The 26,293-nt window shown below is 38.3% G+C and overlaps 1 protein-coding gene across 17 annotated transcripts in view; it reads left to right on the top strand.

Annotated features, from left to right (window-relative positions):
• ROBO2 (roundabout guidance receptor 2) overlaps positions 1 to 26,293 on the top strand; it is a 485,452-nt gene that overhangs the window by 44,592 nt on the left and 414,567 nt on the right. For all 17 annotated transcript variants that reach the window (XM_054847356.1, XM_054847298.1, XM_054847318.1 and 14 more), the window contains exon 2: positions 6,255 to 6,581. In XM_054847356.1, coding sequence (XP_054703331.1) covers positions 6,255 to 6,581 — 327 coding nt within the window. The remainder of the gene's footprint in view (positions 1 to 6,254; positions 6,582 to 26,293) is intronic.

Genomic DNA, 26,293 nt, shown 5'->3' with positions numbered 1-26,293 from the left:
TCCCAAGCACAACTACAGGCTGGGCGAGGAATGGATTGAAAGCAGCCCTGAGGAGAGGGACTTGGGGGTATTGATTGATGAGAAGCTCAGCATGAGCCAGCAGTGTGCGCTTGCAGCCCAGAAAGCCAGCCGTGTCCTGGGCTGCATCAAAAGAGGTGTGACCAGCAGGTCGAGGGAGGTGATCCTGCCCCTCTCTCATGAGACCCCACCTGGAGTACTGCATCCAGCTCTGGGGGCCCCAGAACAAGAGAGACATGGAGCTGTTGGAGCGAGTCCAGAGGAGGGCCACGAAGCTGATCAGAGGGCTGGAGCACCTCTCCTATGAGGACAGGCTGAGAGAGTTGGGGTTGTTCAGCCTGGAGAAGAGAAGGCTCCAGGGAGATCTGATTGTGGCCTTCCAGTACCTTTAAGGGGGCCTACAGGAAAGCTGGAGAGGGACTGTTTATCAGGGAGTGTAGTGACAGGACAAGGAGTAATGGGTTTAAGCTGAAGGAGGGTCGATTTAGGTTAGATGTTAGAAAGAAATTCTTTACTGTGACGGTGTTGAGGCACTGGAACAGGTTGCCCAGAGAAGCTGTGGATGCCCCCTCCCTGGCAGTGTTCAAGGCCAGGTTGGATGAGGCTTTGGGCAACCTGGTCTAGTGGAGGGTGTCCCTGCCCATGGCAGGGGGGTTGGAACTGGATGATCTTTAAGGTCCCTTCCAACCCAAACGATTCTATGACTCTATGACTGTTGAACTTAGTAACCTAAGTTACTAATGAAATATTGCCTGAGCACCTCGCCTATGTTAGGTTTTCTAGCTCTGGTAGCATCCGCTCTACTACGATATTTACATCAGTTCACATCTATCCCAAAGCCATTTTTTCTGAAAGAGCCCAAATTATTTCTACTAATAGGTTTCTAATCAGTAGATATCAGAAGCCGTCCTGCAGATGCTGCTTCCTTCCTTCTTTGCCTTATCGTCATAAAAAAAAAAAAAAAAAAAGCTGTTTGAAGGAGAAAACATTGAGCTATCTAGTAAAGTAGTATAAACAGATGCGGTGGTTTTGACTACAGCACCGTCTTAATAAAACTTTATCGGGAACTTCAGCAGCATTAAGGCAGAATGATCCTTCTTTATTTCCACCCCTCAAGGCTATTATATTGAACTAATGTTGAAATCCAAAGACTGTAAGATTGTTTATACCTTTACCACATACTGAAAACCATCCTCATCCATCTTTTTCTAGCTTAGATTTTCACACACAAAACTAACAATCACACACATATTGCTAGGGTGTGTGATTAGCAGTGTTTCAGATGATGCTGAGGTTATGCTGAATGCTGTACTTATTTTCTGTACTTGTTGTGCTTTGCCTGACAGCATCAAGACAGAATGTCATTATATCTAATTCTTTTATAATTTCACCTGTTAGGGTTTTTTTTCCTTGTTTTTGTATTAGTACTAATGTAGGAGTATCTCATGTTGTGGCAGATGCTAGGAGTGCAATAGAATCACTGCTCTTTTTTGCTTTTGTATGAGTTAATATTTTTTACTGCTGAATTATGTTCAGTAATGAATTGTAATTGTGAGTTACTCAGTTTGTGGCAGAAATATTTGTAAAATATAAGACGAGGTTTTAAAGATACACCAGGATAAAGGCATAGAGAGGTAAGTTGAAGAGATGGCTTATGTCTTCACTGTTGTTCGAGTAATCTTAGTAACTTTTTATTTAATGTGGCAGTATGAACAAGAAAATGTTAATAGTAAAGGTAAGATACTATATTAGACTTGCACATTATCTTTTTTTGTGTGTGTGTTTTTTAGGTTTTTTGTTTTGTGAACAGTGGTTTTAATTATTCTGTGAAGTAATAAGCAAAAAAGGTGAGCCTAAAACTTTCTCTGTAAATTAGATGATGAGGCATATATGAAATTAATCTTCTCGATATGCGTGATAACCAGTCATCTGCAATAGCTATGTGAACCTTAATGTACAGTAAGTATTAGAGTACTCTGAGTATGTATTCAAGTAAGTGTTAATGCTCTCTTTCTCACATGTGCAGCTTCATAGCAGCTTTAAGTTAGTCATGATATTGTAGGATTTTTTCTAAAGGTGTGTTTTTGCCCATCAGCATGTAACAGCTAATTTGAAGTCATTGCAGTCCATCATGGTAATGACTACTTAGGGACTCTTAAACTCAGGGATTGTTCACATGCGGTATGCACACATGAGATATTCTTGTACTGGAAATTCTTGAGGGAAGAATGGAGAAGAAAGCTGCATGGGCAGTCCAGGATACACCACCAGCTGCCTGCTTTTGTGCAGCCACTTATCTTGAGTATATCATGGTTCCATCACATTCTCCAGTAAAAGGAAAAGTATCATCTTCTGCCCAGTTATCTCAGGGGGTCAATAATTTTTATGTTCCTTCTAAATTAGGTTGTATTCGTAGGAGTATTGGGATGTGGGGGAGCCATAGTGGAAGAATCAAAACTCAACTAGGAAAATGCCATTTGAGGGTGTCACTTTCTAGCACATAAACAGTGTCTGTCAGAAAAGAGGCGATGGAGTCAAGTTTTTGGTTTTGCTTGCTCTTTCTAAACCAGAGTATACTCCTGGAATAGCTGTAGGTGCTCAGTTCAGTTTTGAAGGAGGGATTCTGCTGTGCTCTGATTTCTGCTGTCTTTTGCTTCCCTTCTCTTAAGTGCACATTGAAGGGAAATAACTTGCAGCAGGAGATAGCTGAAGATACACTCAGCCATCACAGGAATGCCTGCTATGAGCCCCCCTCAGAACACAGCCCTAGCCTGTCTCCTTGCTGATTGGCATGGTCTCTGCTGCCCATATCTCAACCCTTTCCTGAGCACAAATTGCTTAATTAGGATAGAGTGAAGTAAACATGAGTTTTGTCACAAACTTCGGTACTGAAGAGGAAGAATTAGTCCTATTGTGACCTGAGGAGGGGGTTTGAATTGGGCTGTAGAAGGTGGAAGGTTTAACTATTTATGGGAGGGAGAAAGCCCTGTTCAAAGGATTTAACATGGCCTGTAATTCTCTGCAGAATGTACTACTTTGACTTTTGAACATTATCAACAAACCTTTGTGTATAAGAAAACTAATATTCTGGATTTGCATTTTGCATTTTTTTTGCTACTAATTTTGTTACACTCTGCTAACCATTTATCAAAATTTAGTCATATCTGTTCTCTGACTTAAGTCCCTCTAAAGTTTCAGAAACACTTCAGCTTTGGTGTTCTTACTGATACTGTTAGTATGAATTTCTCAACATTACTGAGGTTTTGTTTGTTTTGAGAATAAGCAACAAAATTGGTAGACTTGTGTGGAGAGTATTATATATGTCTCTAGTCAATGTATGAAGTTTACTTTTTAGTCCCATGTACTGTGAAATTTTTAATCTTTTACTTTAATGGTGATTTCAGCATTTTTCAATGTTGTATATGGGGTCATGGTCTAGAGATACATTTTAACCACAAATTCTGTTAGATTTTTAAATGTGTATTTGTCAATAGAAGGGAGAATAAAATGCATCTTTCTGTCCTAAATGTGCTGGAATTTTATCTGTGCTTAGGTGTATATTGTCTATGTTTATTCTTGTACTGGCAGCACAGATTATGGATACCTTTGCTATACTGGTAGTAGAATCTGGTAGGCACTGAAAGAGTCCATTTGTGCAGCAGTGGTAAACACCTTATTGCTATGGTGAGCCTCAGTTTAATGACCTGAGTGTTACTAAAACAGAAGTCCAAACATGAATTCACTCCATGGAATGGATCCTTATTCCTTTCCTCATAACTTTTGGAGTAAATGATGCATAGACAATATTTTTAAATATGTAGTGCCTGGAATGTAATTAAGATACTGATGTTGAATTGCTTTTCTATGACTCAGCAAAACTGCTGATCAGAAAATTGAGACAAATGTTTCACTAACTTGCAGAAGCTGATATACCTTGTATTTAAGAAGTGCAGTCCAATTGTACTAGCATGGCAGCTCCACTCAAAGGATTTTCAGGATCCATGCTAGAAAAGATGATTTGTGCTAGCAATTAAAGGGGCAAACTTTTTAGTAGGGCCTGCTGCAATAGGGCAAGGGGTAATGGTTTTAAACTAAGAGAGGGCAGATTTAGACTAGATATAAGGTCAGGCTGGATGGGGCTCTGAGCAACCTGATCTAGTTGAAGATGTCCCTGCCCATGGCAGGGAGGTTGGATGAGGTGACCTTTAAATGTCCCTTCCAACCCATTCTATGATTTTATGAATTAGGAGAGCTGACTTCGCTTTTACGAGAAGCAATGTAGAGGCACAAACTACTGTGGTGTGTTTGTTGCAGAAAAACTGTTTTTCAGGCTAATAGTCTAATTAAATATGCAGTAATGAATTATATCTGAATAACTAATGCTGAAGTTAGAAGTGCTAGACTTTCATTTTCTGTTGGGTGACGCTCTTCTTGCATTTACTCATCTCTACAATTTGTCTGTTAATAGCTGTAATGAGGAGCATAACAAATGAGACAGAACTTATTTATTTTTTTAGAAGGGTCTTGCAAAATTTGGTTAGTGTTGTGATGCTGTTGAATTTTTTTTTTTTTTTTTTTATGAGTTCAGTGGAGATTTGGGATGCTGTGACTTGTCTTAGTGAAATTGCACTACACAGTAAAGGCTGTAATGGAAAGTTGGCACTGGGATTTTCTCCAGGCTGGTGAACTCAACGCGAATCTCTTCCACATAACTCACCTCTATGGTTCTCCCTTCCGCCAGCACCTCTCTTCCTTATTCCAGGACTTGAGAGACAGGGTAAGGCTTCGTTGAAGAAGGTGTTGGACAGTGGTCAGGCTCTGCTGCTTCCCTGCCCCAGGCAGTGGGAAGGCAACTGACTGTAAAGGAAATACAGAAGGGCAGAGCAGTGTGCTGAAGTGGCTGCACAGAAAAGTACAGGGCAAGGCACAAATTTGCTATTGTAGAGAGCACAAAATTAGTGGTGTAGAAACTTCAGTATTATCAATACTTAGTAGTCTCAAATAGTTGTGAAGGTTTAATGATGGCATATTCATCATCAGTATTGTAAAGTGAAAAGTAATATTCTGGTGGGCAATTGAAAGAAGGTGGTGCTTTGGTTTGTATTACTTTCCAGTGATAGAGGGATTCACTTTTTTACTTAAACCTTAGTACTTTAAAACTGTAAGTGGAAGAAGTATAACCACATTCCTTCCAAGATATTTTGCATTCATATCGAGCCCCTGGAGCGCACTTGGGGATAATCCAGGGTTTCAGACCCCTGGTTAGATACGCTGTGTAGAAATGCTGGAGCTGTTCAGCTCTCAGTAACCATGTAACCAGGGTTGTGATGCAGTGTTGGTAGGAATTTAGGGATACTGCAAAGGGGTTAGAAAGTACATTTGCAGATAAAAGATGATGGACACCAAAAAGCAAAGTGAAGGAAAGGATGAATGCAGAGAGAAGGGAAATGGACCTGTAATGATTTCTCAGACATTGGTGTTTGCAATGCACTTTCAGCTATGCGTCTGCCTGTATTGTATTTGTGTGTGTGTGTGTGTGTGTATGCATGCAATCCACTGAAAATTTCTACAGTGCAGTTAACATTTGAGATTTCCAAATAAAAATAGAGCTCATGAATGACTTCACATACTTTGAACAGTTAGTCGCCAACTGTTGTACTAGAAATTTATGAAGGAAGGAATACTTTTCAGGTTTCTGTTGAGTTTTTGTTTGGTTTGGAATTGTTTTCTTCTGTTTCCATACCTGGGCTGTTTGTGGAAAAGAGATACAAAGCATACATACAAAACTACAAAGAACTGTTAACCAATGGGTGGTAAGACACAGTGCTTTTGGATGTCCATCTATTGAGTCTGGCAGATGAAAGGAAGGGAAATGGTAGCCATGGGGGGAATCCAAAAGCACACAGGGATCTAGAAGCAAATGTAAATAGAAAGGTTATTGGAACAAGGAAAAGATTGTCATGCATGTATGTGTAAGAGAGCCTCCTTTAATCCCAGTCTGCATGCGGTATGGATTTGATAATGCCTTAGAGGTGCATATCTGTAGCCCAAACTCAGTTTTTTAGCTTTGATACAGTCTCTGATATCAGACAAAACAATATCAGGTGTGTACAGATTTTCATATTTTCTTTTCTTTGAAAAAATTTGTGTCATTAAAAGAGTAACTTGTGAGAACTCTTTGTGAAGCCTAAAATTAAAATAAATTGTTCTTTCCTCCCTCTCTCCTGTTTCTCTAGGATCCCGTCTCCGCCAGGAGGACTTTCCACCACGGATTGTTGAGCATCCTTCAGATGTGATAGTCTCTAAGGGAGAGCCAACAACTCTGAACTGTAAAGCTGAAGGACGGCCAACTCCTACTATTGAGTGGTACAAGGATGGAGAGCGAGTGGAAACGGACAAGGATGATCCGCGCTCCCACCGCATGCTCCTGCCCAGCGGATCTTTATTTTTCTTACGTATCGTGCATGGACGCAGGAGTAAACCTGATGAAGGAAGTTATGTTTGCGTAGCAAGGAACTATCTTGGAGAAGCTGTGAGTCGCAATGCATCTCTGGAAGTGGCATGTAAGTAGTTTTATATGATTAGCACTGTGTAAAACTTTATAGCTGCTTTTATGCTGTCATCCAGCACTTGCACACAGTCAGCAGTCTGGGAGATAACAAATGTAGATAAGTATGACATTTTGTCATTAGCTATAGCTCTTAGTCAAGGCATTTCTACATGCGTTTATACAGTAGCAGTGACCGTACAGAATATGTGATTTATACTGAAGCAAGGTTCTAGCCAGCATATAATCATGATTGGCACAAACATGGACAAAGGCTAATCTTCCTCTAAAGAATAATCTAATTTTTAAATTATGACTAAAGTTGGTTATAGTGAAACTAATGTGGAAAAATACCTATCATTTAATATAAGGTGCACTGTCTGTTTCTCTTTATCTAGTCATCTGTTACCTCAACAGAAACAGACAGCTTCTTGGTGACTCATGTTCTGTACTGCTGGAAACCTCAGTATGTGCTCCTCTATCATAAACTTGATACGGACCTCATTCATTATGTGAATGGCAAGTGAAATTGTTGGCCATTTCTCATATCATTCAGAGCAGTCTTATTCTTTATCGATTCTCTTTTAAGACAAAGAGAAGTCATCATGGCTCTTTCAGAGACCACCTGGCATGCACGATCTGCTTCCAGTAGAGTTAGCAGAGATATTAATTATGTTCACATAGCAAACAAGCTCATCATACATAAAATATAATAAGTTGTATATTATTTTTCGCTGCTTAGTTATTCAGAATATCAACTAAGGTTAGCTGTGTATCTTCACATTAAGGTGTATTTTAGTAGGTTTATGAATGTTCTTCTCTTGCTGGACTTCAGTTTTTCCCCCACAGTTCTTTATATGGCAGTAGTTTCACTAAAATGTGTTTGACAGAAGGTAGGGCTTTAGCACCAACTTGTATTGCTTAGTTGATAAAGAATGGATTTAAGTACACATTAAAAGGTATGTTGGTTTAAGGAAGTGGGGGGAAGCACAAAAGAGAAATCTTTATTCCTGATGCAGTCTGCAGACTTTTATAGCTAATGTTATTGATCTTGAGGCTTCAGCCATCTTGGAAATTGAGGAAAATGCCATTTTTTAAATATTTAGATGGTGGTATAGGCCAGGTAGAACAGACTTGTTCACTGCCTTTCACTTGACATAACCTCGATTCAGAACTGTTTCAAACAAATGAAAACAGTTTTGGCACACATTCAAGGCACAAGTAAATGTGTATTGGCCAATAAAGGCATCACAGGATGTTGTTCCGTTTCGGTGGGTACATAGGAATCGAGAAGACGACCACCTTAAGGAAAGCTGAAATCTGGGTGAGTATGACGCTAGACAGATTTACTGGATTATATCTGTCTTTTTACATGTGGCTTTTAAACTGTTGCAAAATCCTATGAGAGAGGCATAAACACTTTGAAACCTTTATTGCAATCTTGTTGATTGGGACATCTGTGTTGAAGTTCAGAAGATTGTTCAAGTTATACCTGGAGTCACCTAATTTAAGTGACTGATTATTTTGAAATTTAAAGATGCTTTATATTTTGTCAGCTTTCACTGATCCCTATTTCAGTGACTCCTGAGAGACTTTTGTTACAATATCCCCAGTTTCTGGAGTTACTGTTTTAACCACTGTAGCTGGCGACAGGTCATGCATGAACTGTGTGTGAGATAGAAGACTTGAAAAAAAATAAAAGCGTGTTTCATTGTCAGAGGTATTTTAGAGCAGGATCATAGAATGTGAAACCTGAGATCTGAAACCATAGCTAAAGTTTTTGCAATAGCAACGTGCACCTGACACGAGATTATTTTACTGTTTTCATAGCTTTGAAATTTAACTGACTGAATTCCCCAATTAAATGGTTTAGCGGTCTAAAGCAGGCACTCCTCTTCCTCTTCAACAGTGCTTTGTCTTTCCTTGAGCCATACTGTGGCTGTGATTACAGGAAGGTCTTAAAGAAAAAAAAAGTGCAAATAATATGTACATTACTTGTTAATTTTTAGAAATTCTACTGGTTTTACGTTCACTGGTTTTAAAAGCACATGGTGATGCTCGACATGTGTATCAAAGGCATCCTCTGGAGGATGATAACAAAACTACCCAGTTTCCCTTAGTTTTGAGACACTTTTAAATATGATTGTTGGTTCTAACTCAAGTGACTTTCAGAGAACAGTTATTTTAAGGCTTTTAACTGGTTTTTTCTAATGTCAGCATTTCTGGACTGAAGAAGCTGGGCAGGTCTGTAGCAGTCCATTTGCCCGCTAGGGAAATGAGTTGTTGCTGACAGCCTGTTGTCAGCAGTGACTCCTCATTCACCTGTTCTCAGCTGCTGCTGAAAACTGTTGAGTTGCCTGGATATTGCAGCCCTGTCCACGGGAGCCGGGACAGCCACGTGCAATCGGGTCCTCCTTGTGCTATCTGTAACGGTGTTGAAAATTGTTCTTTCCACACTAAGCCAAGCTGTTTTCATCATCAGAAAAAAGAACGATTGTCCTTTGCTGACAACATGGTTTTGGATTATTATCTGACTGTAGGTGGCCTCAAATTGTGCCATTAGAGACAAACTGATGCTTTTTACAGGTTTAAAATGATTGAGTCTGCTATTTTAGTGAAAGAATCAGTAATTGTTTTACTTATTAAACCATTACTTGCTGATAATGTTCACTCGCAACTTTTGAATGGTTTATGAAGAAAAATTTATTGGTTTTATGCATCTAAGTGTGTTCATGCTTATGTATTCAGATGATAAACAGTGTTAATTGTGGTTCATTCTATTCTATTTCCTCCCACCATGGGCACCTGCCACAAAACCACTGGGATTGAAAATCTTCTGATGCATCCATATTTATGTGTAAAGACAGAAGAAACAGCTCTTAACTAAAATTCAGTTGGGGCATACAGTGATTCAGAGCATAGTGTGGCCCATCTTGAATGCAATAATTTTGCCCCTTGTGAGTGTTTTTTGGGGGTTGAGTGATTTTTTTTTTTTTTCCAAGTTACTGACTTCCCTAAGCTCTTTTTGATCTAGTAGCAGTTAACACCTTTCCCAAAGATGACGAATTTAGGTACCAGCCCACCCAAAGCATTTAAGTATGCTTTTAAATCCATGCATATTCAGAGCGTGTGCATACAATCAAGGGCAGATACTTTTGTCCTGATGTATGTCCTCAGAAAAAATTTCTCTGTGCCAGTGAAACTGTGAAGAACTGTGACTTGGGAAGTTACTTAAAAACCATCATTAACATACAGAATGTGCTTTTAGAATTTTTTTGCCTTTAATTTAGAAAGCCTTTATTCCTGAAGACATTTAGGAAGAAATAGGAGTTGGTATTTGAAGGCACAGTTTAGGATTGATATGATTTATTCTATTTCATTCTTCTTTTAATCTGTTAACCCATGGTGTGCTTTGTGCGGGTTACTTTTTTCAGTAGGAGCTTCCTCAGAAGGAAAAAATAATGCTAACAGCAGAACACTGGGTATGTGGCAAATTCTGATGTAATATTTAGATGTTTTATGGTTAAATCCTTAAAAATAAATGTTCTAGTCCTAAAACAACTACAAAGAATTGTATTCAAAAGAGTAAAACAGCTTTCTTTTGATTTTATGTATTAGAATTTTTTATTGAAATTGAACAAGGATTGGTGTTATTAGAAATGTGTTGATGATCAGATTTTCTTGGGAGGATTTTAGAAAGGCAAGTAGGCTTGAAATGGTTTGATCTTTTATGAAACTGCTTTCATATTTGAAAGCCAGAAGTTTAAAAACAAAAGCACGGTTTTTCCCAATGTACGACTTGACACGACTGAACCTATGTGGCTGAGTTTTCCAGTGGGAATATGAGGAGACACATTTGCAGTAGCGGCTGTAGGTAGGATTTCAGTTGCAAGCACTGGGGCACCACATGTAAGCAAGAGAAAGAGCATGAGGGTCCCCGCACTGACTCAGGCTGCCTCTGATCTAGCCTGAGTCAGCGGCAGCCCCCAGAGATAGCAGCTGTAGCCCCAGGTGTTAAATATGTGACAGCAGCTTGATCTATCGACCACTGTAAGAGGGGGCTCTGGCCTAAATGAAAATTCATGAAAAATTGATGAAGTCCCCAGATTATTTTTTTTTTCCCCTTTTCCTTTTCCAGTGCGGTGCCAATGCAGCGAGGAGAGATTAAATGAGGTGTTGAACGCTTTAGTGGCAAGGAGGTGGTGGTTCAAAGGTCAGGGGTCAAGGGAGGGAAAAAAAGACCAATTTTCTACCTTACTTTCCTTTAAAAGAAAACATGAGGCTTTTCAGATTGCTGCCATTTTAATATAAGAATAAAGCTCAGGAATATTTACAAATAAGATTCTTTTCTGCATGGGTTGGCAAAGGGTAGGAGTGTGTGAGTTGGTGCTAATAGAAAACAGTGGAAGACTGAGTCATAATTCAATTGGAGAACCAGAAATAGATTGAATTTTGTAATGGCAGTATAAATTTGGGCTTCCATCTTTCTGAGTCTGTGCTTGAACTGAAGTCATTTGGAGAAAGAAGAGGTCTTGCATTATTTATATGTCACAGATTGCTTGAATAGCAGGCTTTGGAACACTCTCCAAACATAATGATCCTGTTTATGTTAGATCCAAAACTGAATTATGTTTTTATCTGTAACAAGAGAGGTTATAGTAGCACACTGCGTTTAGTGTGAAAAGTCACAGGTGTATTCCAAAGCAAGCATAAGCCAGATCTTAAACACAGGCGACAGTAATTTTACAAATAAAACAGATATGTTTTAATACTCAATGAATAAGGGCTAAGAGGTATAAAATACATGCTATGTAATCATCTATGTACCATAATGCTAATGACTATTTGCTGGAGCATATGAAAAAGGCTGCAATATGTTCATAATAATGAAGTCATTAATTTGATTTGAGATATTCAGAGTAAGGACGACCTGTAAAATAGGATAAAAAAGAGCACAATGTACAGGACTGTAAAATGGGTGGATGATTCTTTTTCACCTAGTTTCTGTCCAACATATGACTTAAATATAAAAATTTTTATTAATTCCGTTACTGGTATTTCAAAGTCTGATTTGCTTTGGGGTTACTTTCACATGTGGAGACTACATCCTGTTTATTTACTTACACCCCTCCTGCCCTCATCCTTCTCAACAGTGTGAAAAGCTTCCTGTCTGAGCTGGCAGTCTTTTGCTCTCGTCAAGACAGAAGTAATTATTGTAGAAATTAAAATGCTGGAGACTGTGGTCCTGTGGATGAGCTGTGCCAGGACACTGAAAAGCATCATGCTTTTTCTTACTCTACATTTCTCTGAGAAGAAATATAACAAACCGTGACTATTATCACAGCATACTTCATGAAAATAAAATTCCCATCATAGAAGAAAATAAATGAAATTGTATCTGATTACATAATCAGGGAAAAGGCAGATTTCATAAGATGGGGGGAACACTTCAAACCTTGGATGTACTTCTGAAGCTTGCAACAAGCAATTTCTGTTGATTAGGATGAAGCCATTCAGAATACCACTGTTAGAAACCATTACATAATACAGCATATCTGTATAGGACATAATTTAATTCTTACAGTCACTATTGGAAAATAAAGAGGTTAACAAATACCAGTGAGTGAAGCCATATCAGATAAATCAAGACCTGACTGACTGACATCGCCAAGTTTCCTTTTAAGCCAAAAAAATTAGTTCTGATTATTTACTTCATTAGTTTAGCTTTTAGCTGAGTGTTTCTACTGCTTCTGAATTCACCTGGGATGAGAAACCTAGATATTTGTGTGGGTGTGGTGTGTGGTGTTTTGGTTTTGGGTTTTGTTTTCTACCAGTAGCTAGAGTGAGCTAGAATTTTTATGACAGAGGTGCTTTTCATCAGGATAAATTAAACTGTGTCACCTGTCATTAACACACTTCTCACAAACTGTTTAAGATTGTGCTTCAGCATTGATGCCTTCAGTGTGGACAAAACCAGTATTTCCCATCATCATTCACTAGGATTTAGACATGTGACTGCATTGTTACATTTTCATTTCTTATCCTTTGAGCTCCACTTGGACATGCAGATTTAAATGTTTAGTTCAAGGCTAAAAATGCTAATGACTCCGTACATTTAAGAGCTGTCACACTGATGGTAGATCCAAAGATATTTAACATGATTTCAGTCATAATATCAAGGTGTACAGTGCCTGTAGGTTTCTCCAAACCTTGTTCTTGTTCTCAATTTTCTTTTTCTTGCTCTTTCTATAGTGTGGTCATCTTACAATAGGCTTTTTTGGTAGGTGTTCACAGAATCGTAGAATGGTTTGAGTTGGAAGGGACCTTAAAGATCATCTAGTTCCAACCCCCCTGCCATGGGCAGGAACACCCTCTGCTAGACCAGGTTGCCCAAAGCTCCATCCAACCTGGCCTTGAACACTTCCAGGGAGGGGGCATCCACAGCCTCTCTGGGCAACCTGTTCCAGTGCCTCAACACCCTCACAGTAAAGAATTTCTTCTTAATATCTAATCTAAATCGACCCTCCTTCAGCTTAAACCTGTTACTCCTTGTCCTGTCACTACACTCCCTGATAAACAGTCTCTCTCCAGCTTTCCTGTAGGCCCCTTCAGGTACTGGAAGGCCGCAATTAGGTCTCCCCGGAGCTGTCTTTTCTCCAGGCAGAACAATCCCAACTCTGTCAGCTTGTCCTCATGGGAGAGGTGCTCCAGCCCTCCGATCAGCTTCATAGCCCTCTGATCAGCTTTGTGGCCCTCCTCTGGACTCGCTCCAACAGCTCCATGTCTGTCTTGTACTGGGGCCCCCAGAGCTGGACGCAGTACTCCAGGTGGGCTCTCATGAGAGAGGGGCAGGATCACCTCCCTCGACCTGCTGGTCACACCTCTTTTGATGCAGCCCAGGACACGGTTGGCTTTCTGGGCTGCAAGCACACACTGCCAGCTCATGTCAAGCTTCTCTCATGAACCAACACCCCCAAGTCCTTCTCCCCAGGGCTGCTTTCAATCCATTCTCCTTCCAGCCTGTAGTTGTGCTTGGGATGGCACCGACCCACGTGCAGGACCTTGCACTTGGCCCTGTTGAACTTCATGCGGTTCACATGGGCCCACCTCTCCAGCCTGTCAAGGTCCCTCTGGATGGCATTCCTTCCCTCCAGCGTGTTGACCACACCACACAGCGTGGTGTCGTCGGCAAACTTGCTGAGGGTGCACTTGATCCCACTGTCCATGTTGCCGACAAAGATGTTGAACAGTGCCAGTCCCAGTACCCACCCCTGAGGAACGCCACTTGTCACCGTTCTCCACTTGGACATTGAGCCGTTGACCACAACTCTTTGAGTGCGACCAGCCAGCCAGTTCCTTATCCACTGCGTGGTCCATCCATCGAATCCATGTCTCTCCAATTTAGAGACAAGGATGTTATGTGGGGCAGTGTCAAATGCCTTGCACAAGTCCAGGTAGATGACGTCAGTGGCTCTTCCCTTATCCACTCATGCTGTAACCGCGTCATAGAAGGCCACCAAGTTTGTCAGGCACGATTTGCCCTTAGTGAAGCCGTGTTGGCTGTCACTGATCACCTGCTTATTTTCCATGTGCCTGTGCCTAGGTTCCAGGACGGTCTGCTCCATGATCTTGCCAGGCATGGAGGTGAGACTTGACTGGTCTATAGTTCCCCGGTCTTCGTTTTTTCCCTTTTTAAAAACAGGGGTTATGTTTCCCCTTTTCCAGTCAGTGGGAACTTCACCAGAATGCCAGGACTTCTCAAATATGATGGAGAGCGGCTTAGCAACTTATTCCACCAGTTCACTCAGGATCTGTGGATGCATCTCATGAGGTCCCATATGCGCTTGTGCCCCTTCAGGTTCCTTAGATATTCTCGAACCTGATCTTTTCCTACAGTGGGCGGTTCTTCGTTCTCCCAGTCCCTGCCTTTGCCTTCTGTGACCTGGGCAGTGTGGCTAGAGCTCTTGCTGGTGAAGACTGAGGCAAGAAAAATTCATTGACTACCTCAGCCTTCTCCATATCCTGGGTAACCAGATTTCCCATTACATTCCAGAGGGGGCCCACATTTGCCCTCGTCTTTCCTTTTTTCACTGACATACCTATAGAAGCTTGTCGTCCTTGACATCCCTGGCCAGAAACAGCAAAATGAGCTCTAAAGAGAGATATAGAGGTTCTCACAAAACAAGCAGGCTTCAATACCAGAAGAATGTTTGTTGTGAGCACTTAAGCTCAGCTGGTTATGTGTGCTGAGAAGGATACACCAGCCCAGTAAAAATTTTCCTTAACAGCTGGAAGTTGGTTCCACTATGTGAATTCCTTCTGAACTGGTCAGTATGTCTTTGCAACGTGCTCTCTTGCACTATGTAGTCAGTCTAGTATCATACCCAGCGTTGCTGTAGTAGAAATAGCGTCTCACATCCAAAAATGGTTAGAGAAGCTTTCTGTAGGATCTCTAATTTATTCCTTGATTTCTTCTCCCAGGATCTACTCTTTTTCCCCACCTAAAAGAGAACTTTCAATGTTAGATTTTTAGAAGCTATTTGCAATACGCTCAATCTGATTCTGTTTCTAATAATTTCTTGCACACTTCCTCATTTGATTTTCATCAACTTCCTTCTTGCCCTTGCCTTTGATTCTATTTTATTTTTTTAATCAAATCCTGCTGTTTATATATCTTTGTTCTAACTGATAAAATGTTGAAAGCTAAGGAACTACTGATGACTTTACAGAAACCTTGAAAGAGATCAGCTATTAGCTGATCTGTTAGTGTGTGCATCATCATGTACTGATATTTTTTTTGGGGGGGGGTTGAAATTTCTCTGATTTTTAGTTCATCTGGAAAATAAAGGTGAACAAGATAACATTGCATTTTTACAATTCTGTTCCCTTTGCTCAGGAGCCTATAACCATTACTTGATTGTTAACTGAAATATTAGCTGTTGTTGGCATATGCTTCAGACATACTATTCTGCGATGTCACATAGGTTTTAAAAAAAAAAGTACTTCAGACCATTCCTTTGCAAATGTTGCATGATCTCAATTGTACCAAAGTTCATTATTATGGTAATTAACAGTAATTATTAGTGTGAGGTAGGTGGATGTATTATATATACACACATATATATGTATGTCTATTTTTTTTATTCTGATAATCATTACATTTGTTTGAGGACACCAGAATCTTATCCTTTTTTTTTTTTTCTCTTTTTGTTCAGATATGTTCTTCCCAATGTTCCCTGTTCCAGCTCTTAAAGGACTAAAATTTAATCATGGCTTTGGTGATACTTCCACTTCAAATGCTCTCACAGATGTTATACTTTGAATAAGTTTCTAATATTTGGGATTTATGTGGGAAGTGAAGTGGTGGTTTTGTTCCACTCCTCTTGCTTGAATTTTTCAAGTGGCAGTGATGTGAATGTATACTGATACTTTGGAAATTGCTTCATCATGTTAAGAGGAGAGAGGCATACACAGTCAGTTTCTGCTGTATCATAGATCTGTCTGCCACTGTACAAAGGGATGTAGAGATGTAAAGAACTGGATCAGAGTCTCCTGTGTTCTACACAGCTGTATTTTGTAATTCCATTCAGAATCATTTCAAGCTGCACTTTGAAAAGCAGTTTGATTGCTTTCCCATTCATCCCTGAGCTCACCTCGTTCCCCGTTTCTGTTGGAAGCCTGTCTCAGAACTTTAGTCTTCCATTGGTGAGAAGAAAAATAGTTCTAATGTTTCCAATGTAAACATAAACATGCTTTACTTAGGCTTCTTCTTGTGATCTGATTTTTCTTTAGTTTAGTTGTTTTCTCTCCTTTGTATTTATAGACCACCGTGGTATCACTTCTCATCTCTGCTATTGCTGAGTTAAACAAGATAAGCTCATGTCTTCTCTTGGAAAATATTTGCTTGATCCTAGTAGTCATTCTTCACCTGTTCTAGTCTGCATCCATTTTCTGAGACGTGGGTGGGTAGACTGCATGTAACATTTCAAGACTGTCATGCTGTGCGTTATGAACTAATGTTAATAACTACCTTCACTGTTCCCTTATCTATCAGTCCTGTGATCGTGTTTTACTTTTTTTAAAGCGTTTGGTAGCTCATAGTCATTCTGTAGTAATCTGATGCAGATCTTTTTCTTCCTCTATAATTTGTAACAGATGAGCTTCTACTTTATTGTAAACTTCCCTGTGATCAGTTCGAAAGCATATGACCTTGCACTTTCTATTATTCCACTTCATCTAGTGTCTCCTACACTAATCTTCAATGTCATCCAGTTCTTCCAGTTTAATGTGATCCTCCTGTTTTGGTCCTGCTGGGCTTGTTACCTAATCTTGTATGCCAAAGTAAAAAGTGGCCTTGGTGTTCAAATTCGGCAATTTTTTAATTCACCTATATCTTGCTGGAGGACTTTTGCTTCTACTAATTGGACTTGAACCTGCCTCTTGCCCACCCCTTATGCAAAATCATTTGTTGAAATAAATAGGAAAGCAACAATTTTCTGCCAGCCTATGAACAAAATACCAACCCAGCAAGGTTGAGCCACGTGAATATTGCTTGTGGGAAGGGAATGGTTTACTGACTCTCATTCTGCTTCTGTTACAATCTCAAAACACCAATCCATACATGAGAATCAGAGGAAAAATATCCCCAGTTTAAGCAGATGAGTAGCAGTCTTGCAAAGGAATAGCAATCTTGCAAAATAATTTACACTGGTTAATCTTTTGAATTATTTTTCAGATCATAATGTATGCAAGAAGTTCCCCGTCTGCTGTATGCATGCACACACACACAAGTATAATTTAGGAGAACGTAGGTATGGAAAAAGAACAAAAGACTTCAATCCAACCTTCTGACTTCAACTTTTGGAATTAATTATTCAGTGCTACACGTAGTGCACTTGGTGACAACAGTATTATAAACCCCTAAAGCTGACAAATAATTGGACAATCACTTTATATTTTAGCAGAGACAGATATTAAATGGAACACTAGGTATGGTTAGAATGTAGGAATTCCTGTGTTTTGTCCAGAAGAGCACCATTGAGGAAGTTATATAAATTTTCTTAGTTTTTATTTTATATGGAAGAAAGAAATTAGTGATGATGAAAGAAATGAAAGAAACTAGCGTCCTCAGGACAGCTTTGAATTTTTTTCCACGATAGATGCAAATTCTTCACAGGTTTTACATGCACTTACAGCCTTTAGGATATGTAGATTATCAGCTGTTAGTATGAAGAAACATTTTGGTTGCAATATGGTTACAGAGCAATTTTCAGAGTGATATATTTTTATTGTTTCTCAGTTTTGAAAATGGGGACTATGATCTCAGCTTTCAGGAGACCTTTCCTCTTTTACATCAGAGGCAGTGGCATAAAGCCCTACTGGGTCACACCAGTTGGTCCATCTAGCCCAATGATCTATATTGGGTAATGACAAAGATGCTGTTTAGAAGGACACGTGAGCTTAAACACTTTCAGTGGTTCATTCCCCTCATAGCTTCTGTGGAAATACAATTATTTTTCTTGGTTAAGAATCAGAAAAAGGCACAGGTAGCAGAAAATCTGTAGGTGTTGAAAGCATCTGGTATGGGGGAAACACTGTCACCTTAGTCATGAAGATATTTGTTATCTTTACTGCAAGATTGTCTTTATGAAAGAGATGTGTATGTAGAATTAAGAGTTTTCTTTCTTTGCACCTCATTTTTCTCTTGAAGTATAGAATATTTAGAATGTTTTTAAATTAAGTTGATAACAAAGCCCATATGTGGGAGCACAGTTTGGGTATAAATTAGAAGTTACTAAAGCAAACTGGAAAGTTAAATGAACCTTTTCAAGGTATGTCAGGATGGGTTTTTCTTCTAGCAAAGCATCTTGGTTACTGAAAAGTAAATGACAAAAAAATTTAACTTGAAATTATTTTTGGAAAGTATTTGCTTTTGTGTTCCATCTATGTAGTTTCTAATTCTGTCTTCTCATTTTTATATATTTCTTTTATATTTCAAATTTAGGATCAGCAACTAGAAATCACGTCTTCCTCAACTAGTCTAATTCTTGGGTTGGTTAAATTACATTGACTCTTTGGCTTGTTGGAGGGGGAGATAAGTAGCCTGCAGTTTGGACACCCAGCTGGGAAATGTGATTTAAGCCACTCTAGGTAGTAAAGATACATACGTTAGAGCCCCTATTCATTCAATTAGCATATATACAATTCTTATTCTACTATAGAAGCAACTTAATTACCTTATTCAAACCTGTAAATTCCACTCCTTGAGATGCATGCCTAAAAGTCAGTGGTGGCAATACTGAACATCAGTCATGTTTTCTTTGAGATGGAGCCATCTGTTCAAGGTCATGTATCATGATGATTGCAGAACCACAAGCAGAAGCCAAATCTTTTGATTGGTAGTATTATATCTTAAGAATTTGAGAGATGTTCTTCATTTTGTTTGCCTCCCTCTGCCTCCTGTAAAACACAAGTGACTTCATCTTTCTTCATGCTTTTGTTCAGATTGTGTTCCCATTTGAGCAACCTCTGATTCTGAGTGTATTGGTTCCTGTAAATTTTGGACTTTTTATAGATCTTATACGTATTATGTAAACTTTAATTCTATCCATCTCATCGAAAAAGGAGGAAACACCCCACCCCCTGGGGAGCACTTAATATAAATCAACTTTTCAGAAAGTGGGCCATAGGGAAAGAAATTGCAGAAATCCAAACAAAAATGTTTCCTTTGTCTCTAAGAAATTGACATCTTACAAAAAGCAATCCAACCACCAACCAAAATAAACCAAACCTCAACACCCAAACCACCAAACATCACCACACCACCCACCCCCCAAAAAAAGGGCAAACAACCAACAAAAACATGGGGAGGGTGGTGTGGTACAGTTTGATCTGCAAATTGTTATAGAATTACTTCTCTCCCTACCAGTGTCATTAGTCTAAATGATAGCTCTACTGAAGCCCATGCTTTTATATTTGTTGTGAAATTGGAAGTGGGGAGTTTGTGAGAGAGCCCTGGATTTTTTTTAATCTGGATTTTCTTATCAAATAACTTGGTCAAATTGTAAGGACTTGTTTTCACTTGCTAGAATAAAAGCTTGTCTTTGACTATTCTTTGTATAATTCACTTGCTAATTTTGCCATTCATCAAAATATTTTGACTGGTTATTGTAAATATACTGTATATATGTGCAGATGTAGGTTTATATGTCACTTTTCTCATTATGCACCTGCATACTGAACAAATGCGAACTTGGTTTCTGTTGTATTAAACCCCTGTCACAGTTGTTTTATTCCAGTGCTGCAGATGTGCTTGAAGATAGTTTAATAATACTAATTTTCATCTCCCTTGGAAATGATTTCACTTTTGCAGAATGGTTCATTACAAGGAATGTATGTAAAAAGTAGAAGTTAAGATCTATGAGAAAGGAACAGTTTTGTATCAGCATACCATCAAGTTCCTAACAAATGAACAAACAGGATATAGTGTACAATATGTTTTTTAGTAACTTATTTATTTGCTGAAGTCATGGGAATATGAACTCAAGTTATAATGAAATATTATTGGCAATATTATTTAGAACCTGTACAGTATACAACTATTTAATTATCATATATATTTTATATCTATTATAATGTGATATGTCTGTAAAAATGTGTGTATATGTGTAAAATAAATATACAGTTTAAACACATATTTTTAAAAGTGGGGTCTACCGTTGATGTGCATTAAAATACCTAAGTAATGGGCAGTGTAGGGGTTTTAGTGTCATCTGTCGCTGTCTGTGCTTTAAAGTAACTTCTTTGTCAGGCACACAGTGTGCACAATATAACTGCAGTATAAAATGTATGTGTTTCCATGCATTCTCACTGTATATCAGAACCAGTCTATGACATTATGTACTCTTTTTGCTCCCTTTCCACTAGTCCAGTACAGATGCAAATAATTACAGAAGAAATACTAAATTGATATTTTTTTCTGATTTTTAGTGGTCTTCTCTTCAACCTTCATCCTTTTGTTGTGTTATTATGGGATAGTTGTAAAAAACCCTTTTTTTTCCTCTTTTTCTAACCAAGTAGACTAAAAACAACCCTAGGAACTCAAGGAGCAGTGTAAATAAAGATCTTGACTTGTTTCCATACGTAGCATCAACTGCAGGGAATATGTGTACACTTGCGCCAGCCATTTTTCCATCGTCTATCCCAAGCTCCTCAGTTGAGGTGACCTCTGAAGTGCCTGCTACAGTGAGTGATGGAGTTAATGAGATCCAGCGACACCATGACCCTGACCCCCTCGTGGCCTTGGTTGCACTCATCCATCTTCCTAGCCCCACAGGCTGCGATGTGCTGTGTGGAGACAGGATTAAACAAGTGTGAATAAACAAGTTCAAAGCTTTCTGTCATGGCTGCCAACACAGAACATCAGGAAAATGAGGCATTAATAACCCAATGCTGGGGACGCATGTTGTTTTGCCGTAGGAACACCTGGGGAAAGTACCATTTTCTATGCGATCAGTCTTTTGCATGCCAGGAAAAGTTTGCTTAAGACTTTTGTGAAGGGTGCAAGATTTGGCCTGCCATTCTTCTTAGTCATGAAGCTGGCAGCAGTCAGACCAGAGGTAGAATACATCATCCAGAAATGTGCTGAAAAACCTGCTATGAAGACCCCTTGGTTATATCGTGTGTTATTTGGGCTTTGATTCATCAGAAATGATTGGAGAGGATTTTGTGGTTTTAACTTAATCTATTTACAAAAAAAAAAAAAACCAAACAAACTAACAAAGCAGTCTGAGATGTATTGCCAAGATTATTCTCTTAAGGAAAATCTCACAAGAGGATTTTCGTACTTTGTCATAAACAAGATTTTTTTGCTATACTATGATTTTTCTGTAATTGTGATTCTATGGTTTCAGGTTGAATCTATATCTGTGGGTAAGATGCTGAGATAAGATATGCTTTTCTTTTGGTTGTGCCATTGATTTAGGTAGTGTCTGTCGTCTTTTGAAGACACTCTCCTTACCCGGTGGAGCTTTCCGATCAGTTGACTAGTCAGCGATTAAATACATTCATTTAGTTCAATGGGTCAGAGCTGCTGTGGTGGGTAGAAAATTACTGATGGATTATCAGTTTCATCATCTCTGACATCCGGCCTTAGCATAGTTCATCATCTGAGAATTCATAACACATTTGCCTGCAATAACATGCTCAGCTACCTGTGTGGTCATGGATCTAGGTACTGGGAATGTTGTGTTCAGGATTGATAGGACAGATGTCACAGAAATTAGAAGGGCATCGTGTTTTTCGGTGATAAAAACACCCATTTGTACCAACTACTGAAGAGTGTCCTAGGGTCAGTAGCAAGTTTAGTAAGTTACAAAGCTGTAATTCATTGATATTTGTCTTTTCCTGGAGTGTTTCAAGAAATAAAAGTGCTTTTCAGAATTGGAGGAGCTTTGGATTTAGAGTAACTGGACACTTATGAGACAGAAAATAGGTAATGATTTTTAAAGTATAAAACTATCAAATTCATACTGAAACAGGTACCTTTTTTATTCCTCTTACAAAGTAAATCTTAGGTTTTTTCCTAGAGTCCAATCCTGAAATTAGTGTGAGTAAGCCCAGTTGGAGACGGCACATTACTGTACTTCTCATACGGAAATTTGTGACAAAACAAAAGGATGCCTGAGAGATCTAGTGAATGAAGAGGAAGGACCATTGTCCTGAGCATTGTCAAGGTTAGCAAACCTTGGCTGTCATGGTGGGGAAGTTATTCCTCTAATATTTGAGAGCCATCTCTTCAGTCGTTTCTGTTGTTGTTCTTATAATTTTGATTTATATCTTATTAAAGAGATTTCTGTTCTTCCTCTTGTGGGAGTATGACTCTGCTGGTTTGTCTACTTGATCACTGAACAGATGATGCCTCAAATATCTCTGACTTCATAAAGATTCAAGAAGCGCTCATGCATTCTGTATTCGAATCTTTAGAATATGAATTGCTAGTTTTTCTACTTCTTTCTCCATGGTTTCTTGTAGCATTGTCTATCCCCATAGCATCTTCCCACCATATTTCTACAAATCCCTTTTCAAGTGGGAGGCATAGAGTGTTAAACATAAAGCTAGTTTGAGATTGCATATGTATTCAATAACCAGATACCAAACAGTTCTTTTATCAGTTAATTTCTTTTCTTCCACAGAAAAATTTTGCTACAATGTGGGAATAGCTAGTCAAACTAACTCCTGCACTTTAGCTTGTGATTTTGCTGAATAATTCTTGCGTTTCTCATTTGAGTTATGCACTTCACAAAGGGAGTTGATTTTTCTACTAGGTGTGCTACCTGTTGTGTACAAATAATGAGGAGGAAGATGAGGAGAGAAAAAATGGTAAATGACTGAAATGAAAAAGAAAGGGCAAAGACTTGTTAAGAAAAGTATTTTTTATTCTTCAGCAATTAAGACCCTATGGTAAGGTTTTTCTTCTTCTGGCTTTATTGGAGCATCTTATGATTTATTTTTCTTTTTATCATTTCAGAGAGAAAAACAACTAAAGTTGTTATTTCCTCCTGATGGCATATCCTTATTTTCAGTAAACACTCAAAATATAAAACAAGATTAGAAGCCCTGGATAAAAAGGAGATACCCTCTGCTGTTATTGAAATAACTTAATATATGGAGCTATGTTGGAAGACAGCAGTTATAGAACATCTGCTATATTCTTCTTGTTCGTTATGTATCATAGTTCACTGGAGAGACACTTGCAATGTAGTTATATTTATTTACCTTAATTTAAGGATGCTGCTATCCTGTAGCTTTGAGTTTACTAGCTTTCCGTGATAATGTGTACAGCTTGAACATTAAGCGATACTTAAATGTCACTTTATAGTTTGAATAGTTATCTCTTCCTTAAGGCATATTTTGTAGCCTTGATAATGAAAGGATAAGAGAGAGAGTTTTTCAGAACATGTCATGATGTGTGATGATCTTCCATAACGAACTGGACTTCAACTTTGGCTAAAGTTACTGCTGCTGAAGTGAAACCCAGTAGGCATTTTAACAGTTGCACAAAGGGGTGTAATATAAGTGCTATATCAAATATAGCATTTGCTTTGGGGAAATACTTTAAAATGATATATATTCAGCATGGCTTAGGTGACTTGCAGAGAAATGTCATTAAAACAGCTGAAAAATGTATATTGCACCTTAAGTCCACTTAGAGATTGTTGCGTTGCTGGTGCTCCTATCCAAAGGTCTTTATTTTCACAAAGTTGTTCATACCTACAAAGACTAATCTTGGTGTCAGAAAGTGTCATACAAAGCCCAGTCCTTCCATCAGATGCTTCATTTAAAGCAGGTGAAAATGTGCAAGTGATTTTGATCTAATTTCAGTAAGAACTTTATTAAGAACAAGTATCAAACATGCTTCGCTACCCTCTCATGGCACTCCTATGTTTCTGTGTTGTGAGTGACTTGCAAAGCAAATTTATCCAATACTTTTTTGGGACATTGACATCAAAGATACAATTGAGCATAATGATATATGTAGTAGTGAAGTGAAATCTAACATTACTGAAGAAATTTCAAGTTTATTTGTCATTATTCTTCATCTTGCAAAGTGGTCCACACAACGCAGCAAGAATGAGGTTTCATTGTATGTGGCTTTGAGCAAATATGACTTTAAATATATAACAAATTGGACTTCATAAAAGATGATGAGAGGGAGTTTTTAGAGAAGTGTTACTTTCATCATTTAAAGTGTAATAAAGTTTCTACATTGGCATTATACCAGCTATTAACAACTTTATAGAAGCTTTATAGAAGCAAAATTGTTTGTTTTACTTCAGTAGTGGGCTAATAGTCATGTTTAAGGTTAAAGGAGTCATAACTCTTAATTCTTACAGTTCTTAATCTAGTGGGTTTTATTTCTGGGAGGCTTAAGAACCTATTTCTTTTCCTTTCCACTTTTTTAGGTTTTTCAAGTACCTAATTCTTATCCTTCTTTTAAATCATACCAGTTCCATAGAGACATCTTTTAATTCCTAATAGTTTACAAGTATGACATTTGAAACCTTTAATGTCATGTTCAGCCAAAGGGGAAAGATGCTTTGAGAGGAGGCAAAATGATTGATTCCCCCCCCCAAGAGGATTAAACTACCGTTTTATTACTGGTACTAAAATAAAAGTCAGACCCGAACCTTACAGTCAGTGCTTGTATCAGTTAACCAATGAATGGATCTTGTTCAAGCTCTTAAATTCTTTCACGGGCTCAAAATGCTGTCACTATGAAAATAAAGCTAATAAAGCTGAGTTAAAGCTTTGTAGAAACAGACTGCCAAAACAAAATTTCTGGTTTTTATTCAGTTTCTAATGTCCATTGTAAAAAGTATTCAATAGTATAGATTTTGATTTCTTCCTTTTACCTAATATTCCTTCCAGATTTTGATTAGAATGGATGAGGAAGTGCTATGGTTTCAGTACTTTCTTCTGCTACAGACTTCTATATATTACCACCCCTATTTTACAAATTGTTAACCAATATTTCTTTATCTCAAAAGAGTTTGTGAAGTTAAGTATACTGCTGATGTGACATGCTAAAATAACGCTAGTACGTTAGGTAGCTGTGAGATATTCTGTTCCTGTAGATAGAAGAGCACTGTTTACCTGCTGGATATGATCAGTTTTTAACCACACGCACAGCTTTGTACTCAAGTTGTTCTTCTAGCCCAGAGAGGCTTCAGGTGCATATGGCTGCTTATTTTCTTACGTGTCTGCAAAGGTACCTTAGTTTCAACTGCCTACTTGATTTTTCTTTTGATAAGTTTTTTGAATATATTGAGAAGGGGGAAATGATAGGAAAGTATTAATCTAGAGGGGATTATCCCAAAGCGTGGAAGAAATATATGCACTACTTGAAATGACTTTTAACCCAAGTTTGACATTTGACTTGCTTTAGAGTTGATAATATCCTTTTGAGATCTCTGCCTTATAATCAACCTCATTAATTCTTGTGACTTCTCTTGTTTCTTTTTATTGACACATAAGATGTATTATTTTAGAAAATGAATTCCAGTTCTTTGTCACAATTCCCCGTTCCAAAATGAAGTAAGGTTAAACTACACATACGCTTATAATATGACAATAGTTCTGCTCTTTCACTGGGGGAAGCATGCAGGAATTATCAAGTTAGACCCTAGAATTTGCATCAATTGTTGTGGTGTCAAAGCTGCCATATTAATATTCTTAGTTTTCCATTTCAGTGGTTAAGTATAATACAGATCAATCTAATGAGGTTTTAGGTACACTAAGTACTTCTTGCTTTTAAAGCTGTATAGTCTTGAGTTAAAAATAAGCTTTTTAAAACATATAGTCATAACTGATAAAAACTTGTAGTTTTAAATAAAAGAGGAGTTTAATCAGGAAGGAAATTTAAGTACATAAGATTTGTCTGATTTTTTTCTTAAAACTGAACATACTATCTTTGTATTGAGAAATAGTGTTTAAATCTTTATAAATTTATAGAGTTTGTTTTGATCAAGTTTTTAGGTGGCCTTATGTGGGCGTAAGAATGAAAACTCTTGTTGCAAAAGAGAACCATATTTAACAGTTATTGTGGTTTATGATGCTCTTTGCTTTAAGATCTGGGTGTATTAGTGTATTTCCCCACCTAAATACTGAGAGGAAACCGGCTGTTTCTGACTCGTGGTTGGCACACATGTTTGAGAGGCGCTCCTGGCT

The sequence above is a fragment of the Grus americana genome, chromosome 1 (assembly GCF_028858705.1).
Source record: "Grus americana isolate bGruAme1 chromosome 1, bGruAme1.mat, whole genome shotgun sequence".
Classification (NCBI taxonomy): Eukaryota; Metazoa; Chordata; class Aves; order Gruiformes; family Gruidae; genus Grus; species Grus americana.
Note: the sequence above shows the minus strand (reverse complement) of the source record. Positions and strands in the feature narration are given on the sequence as shown.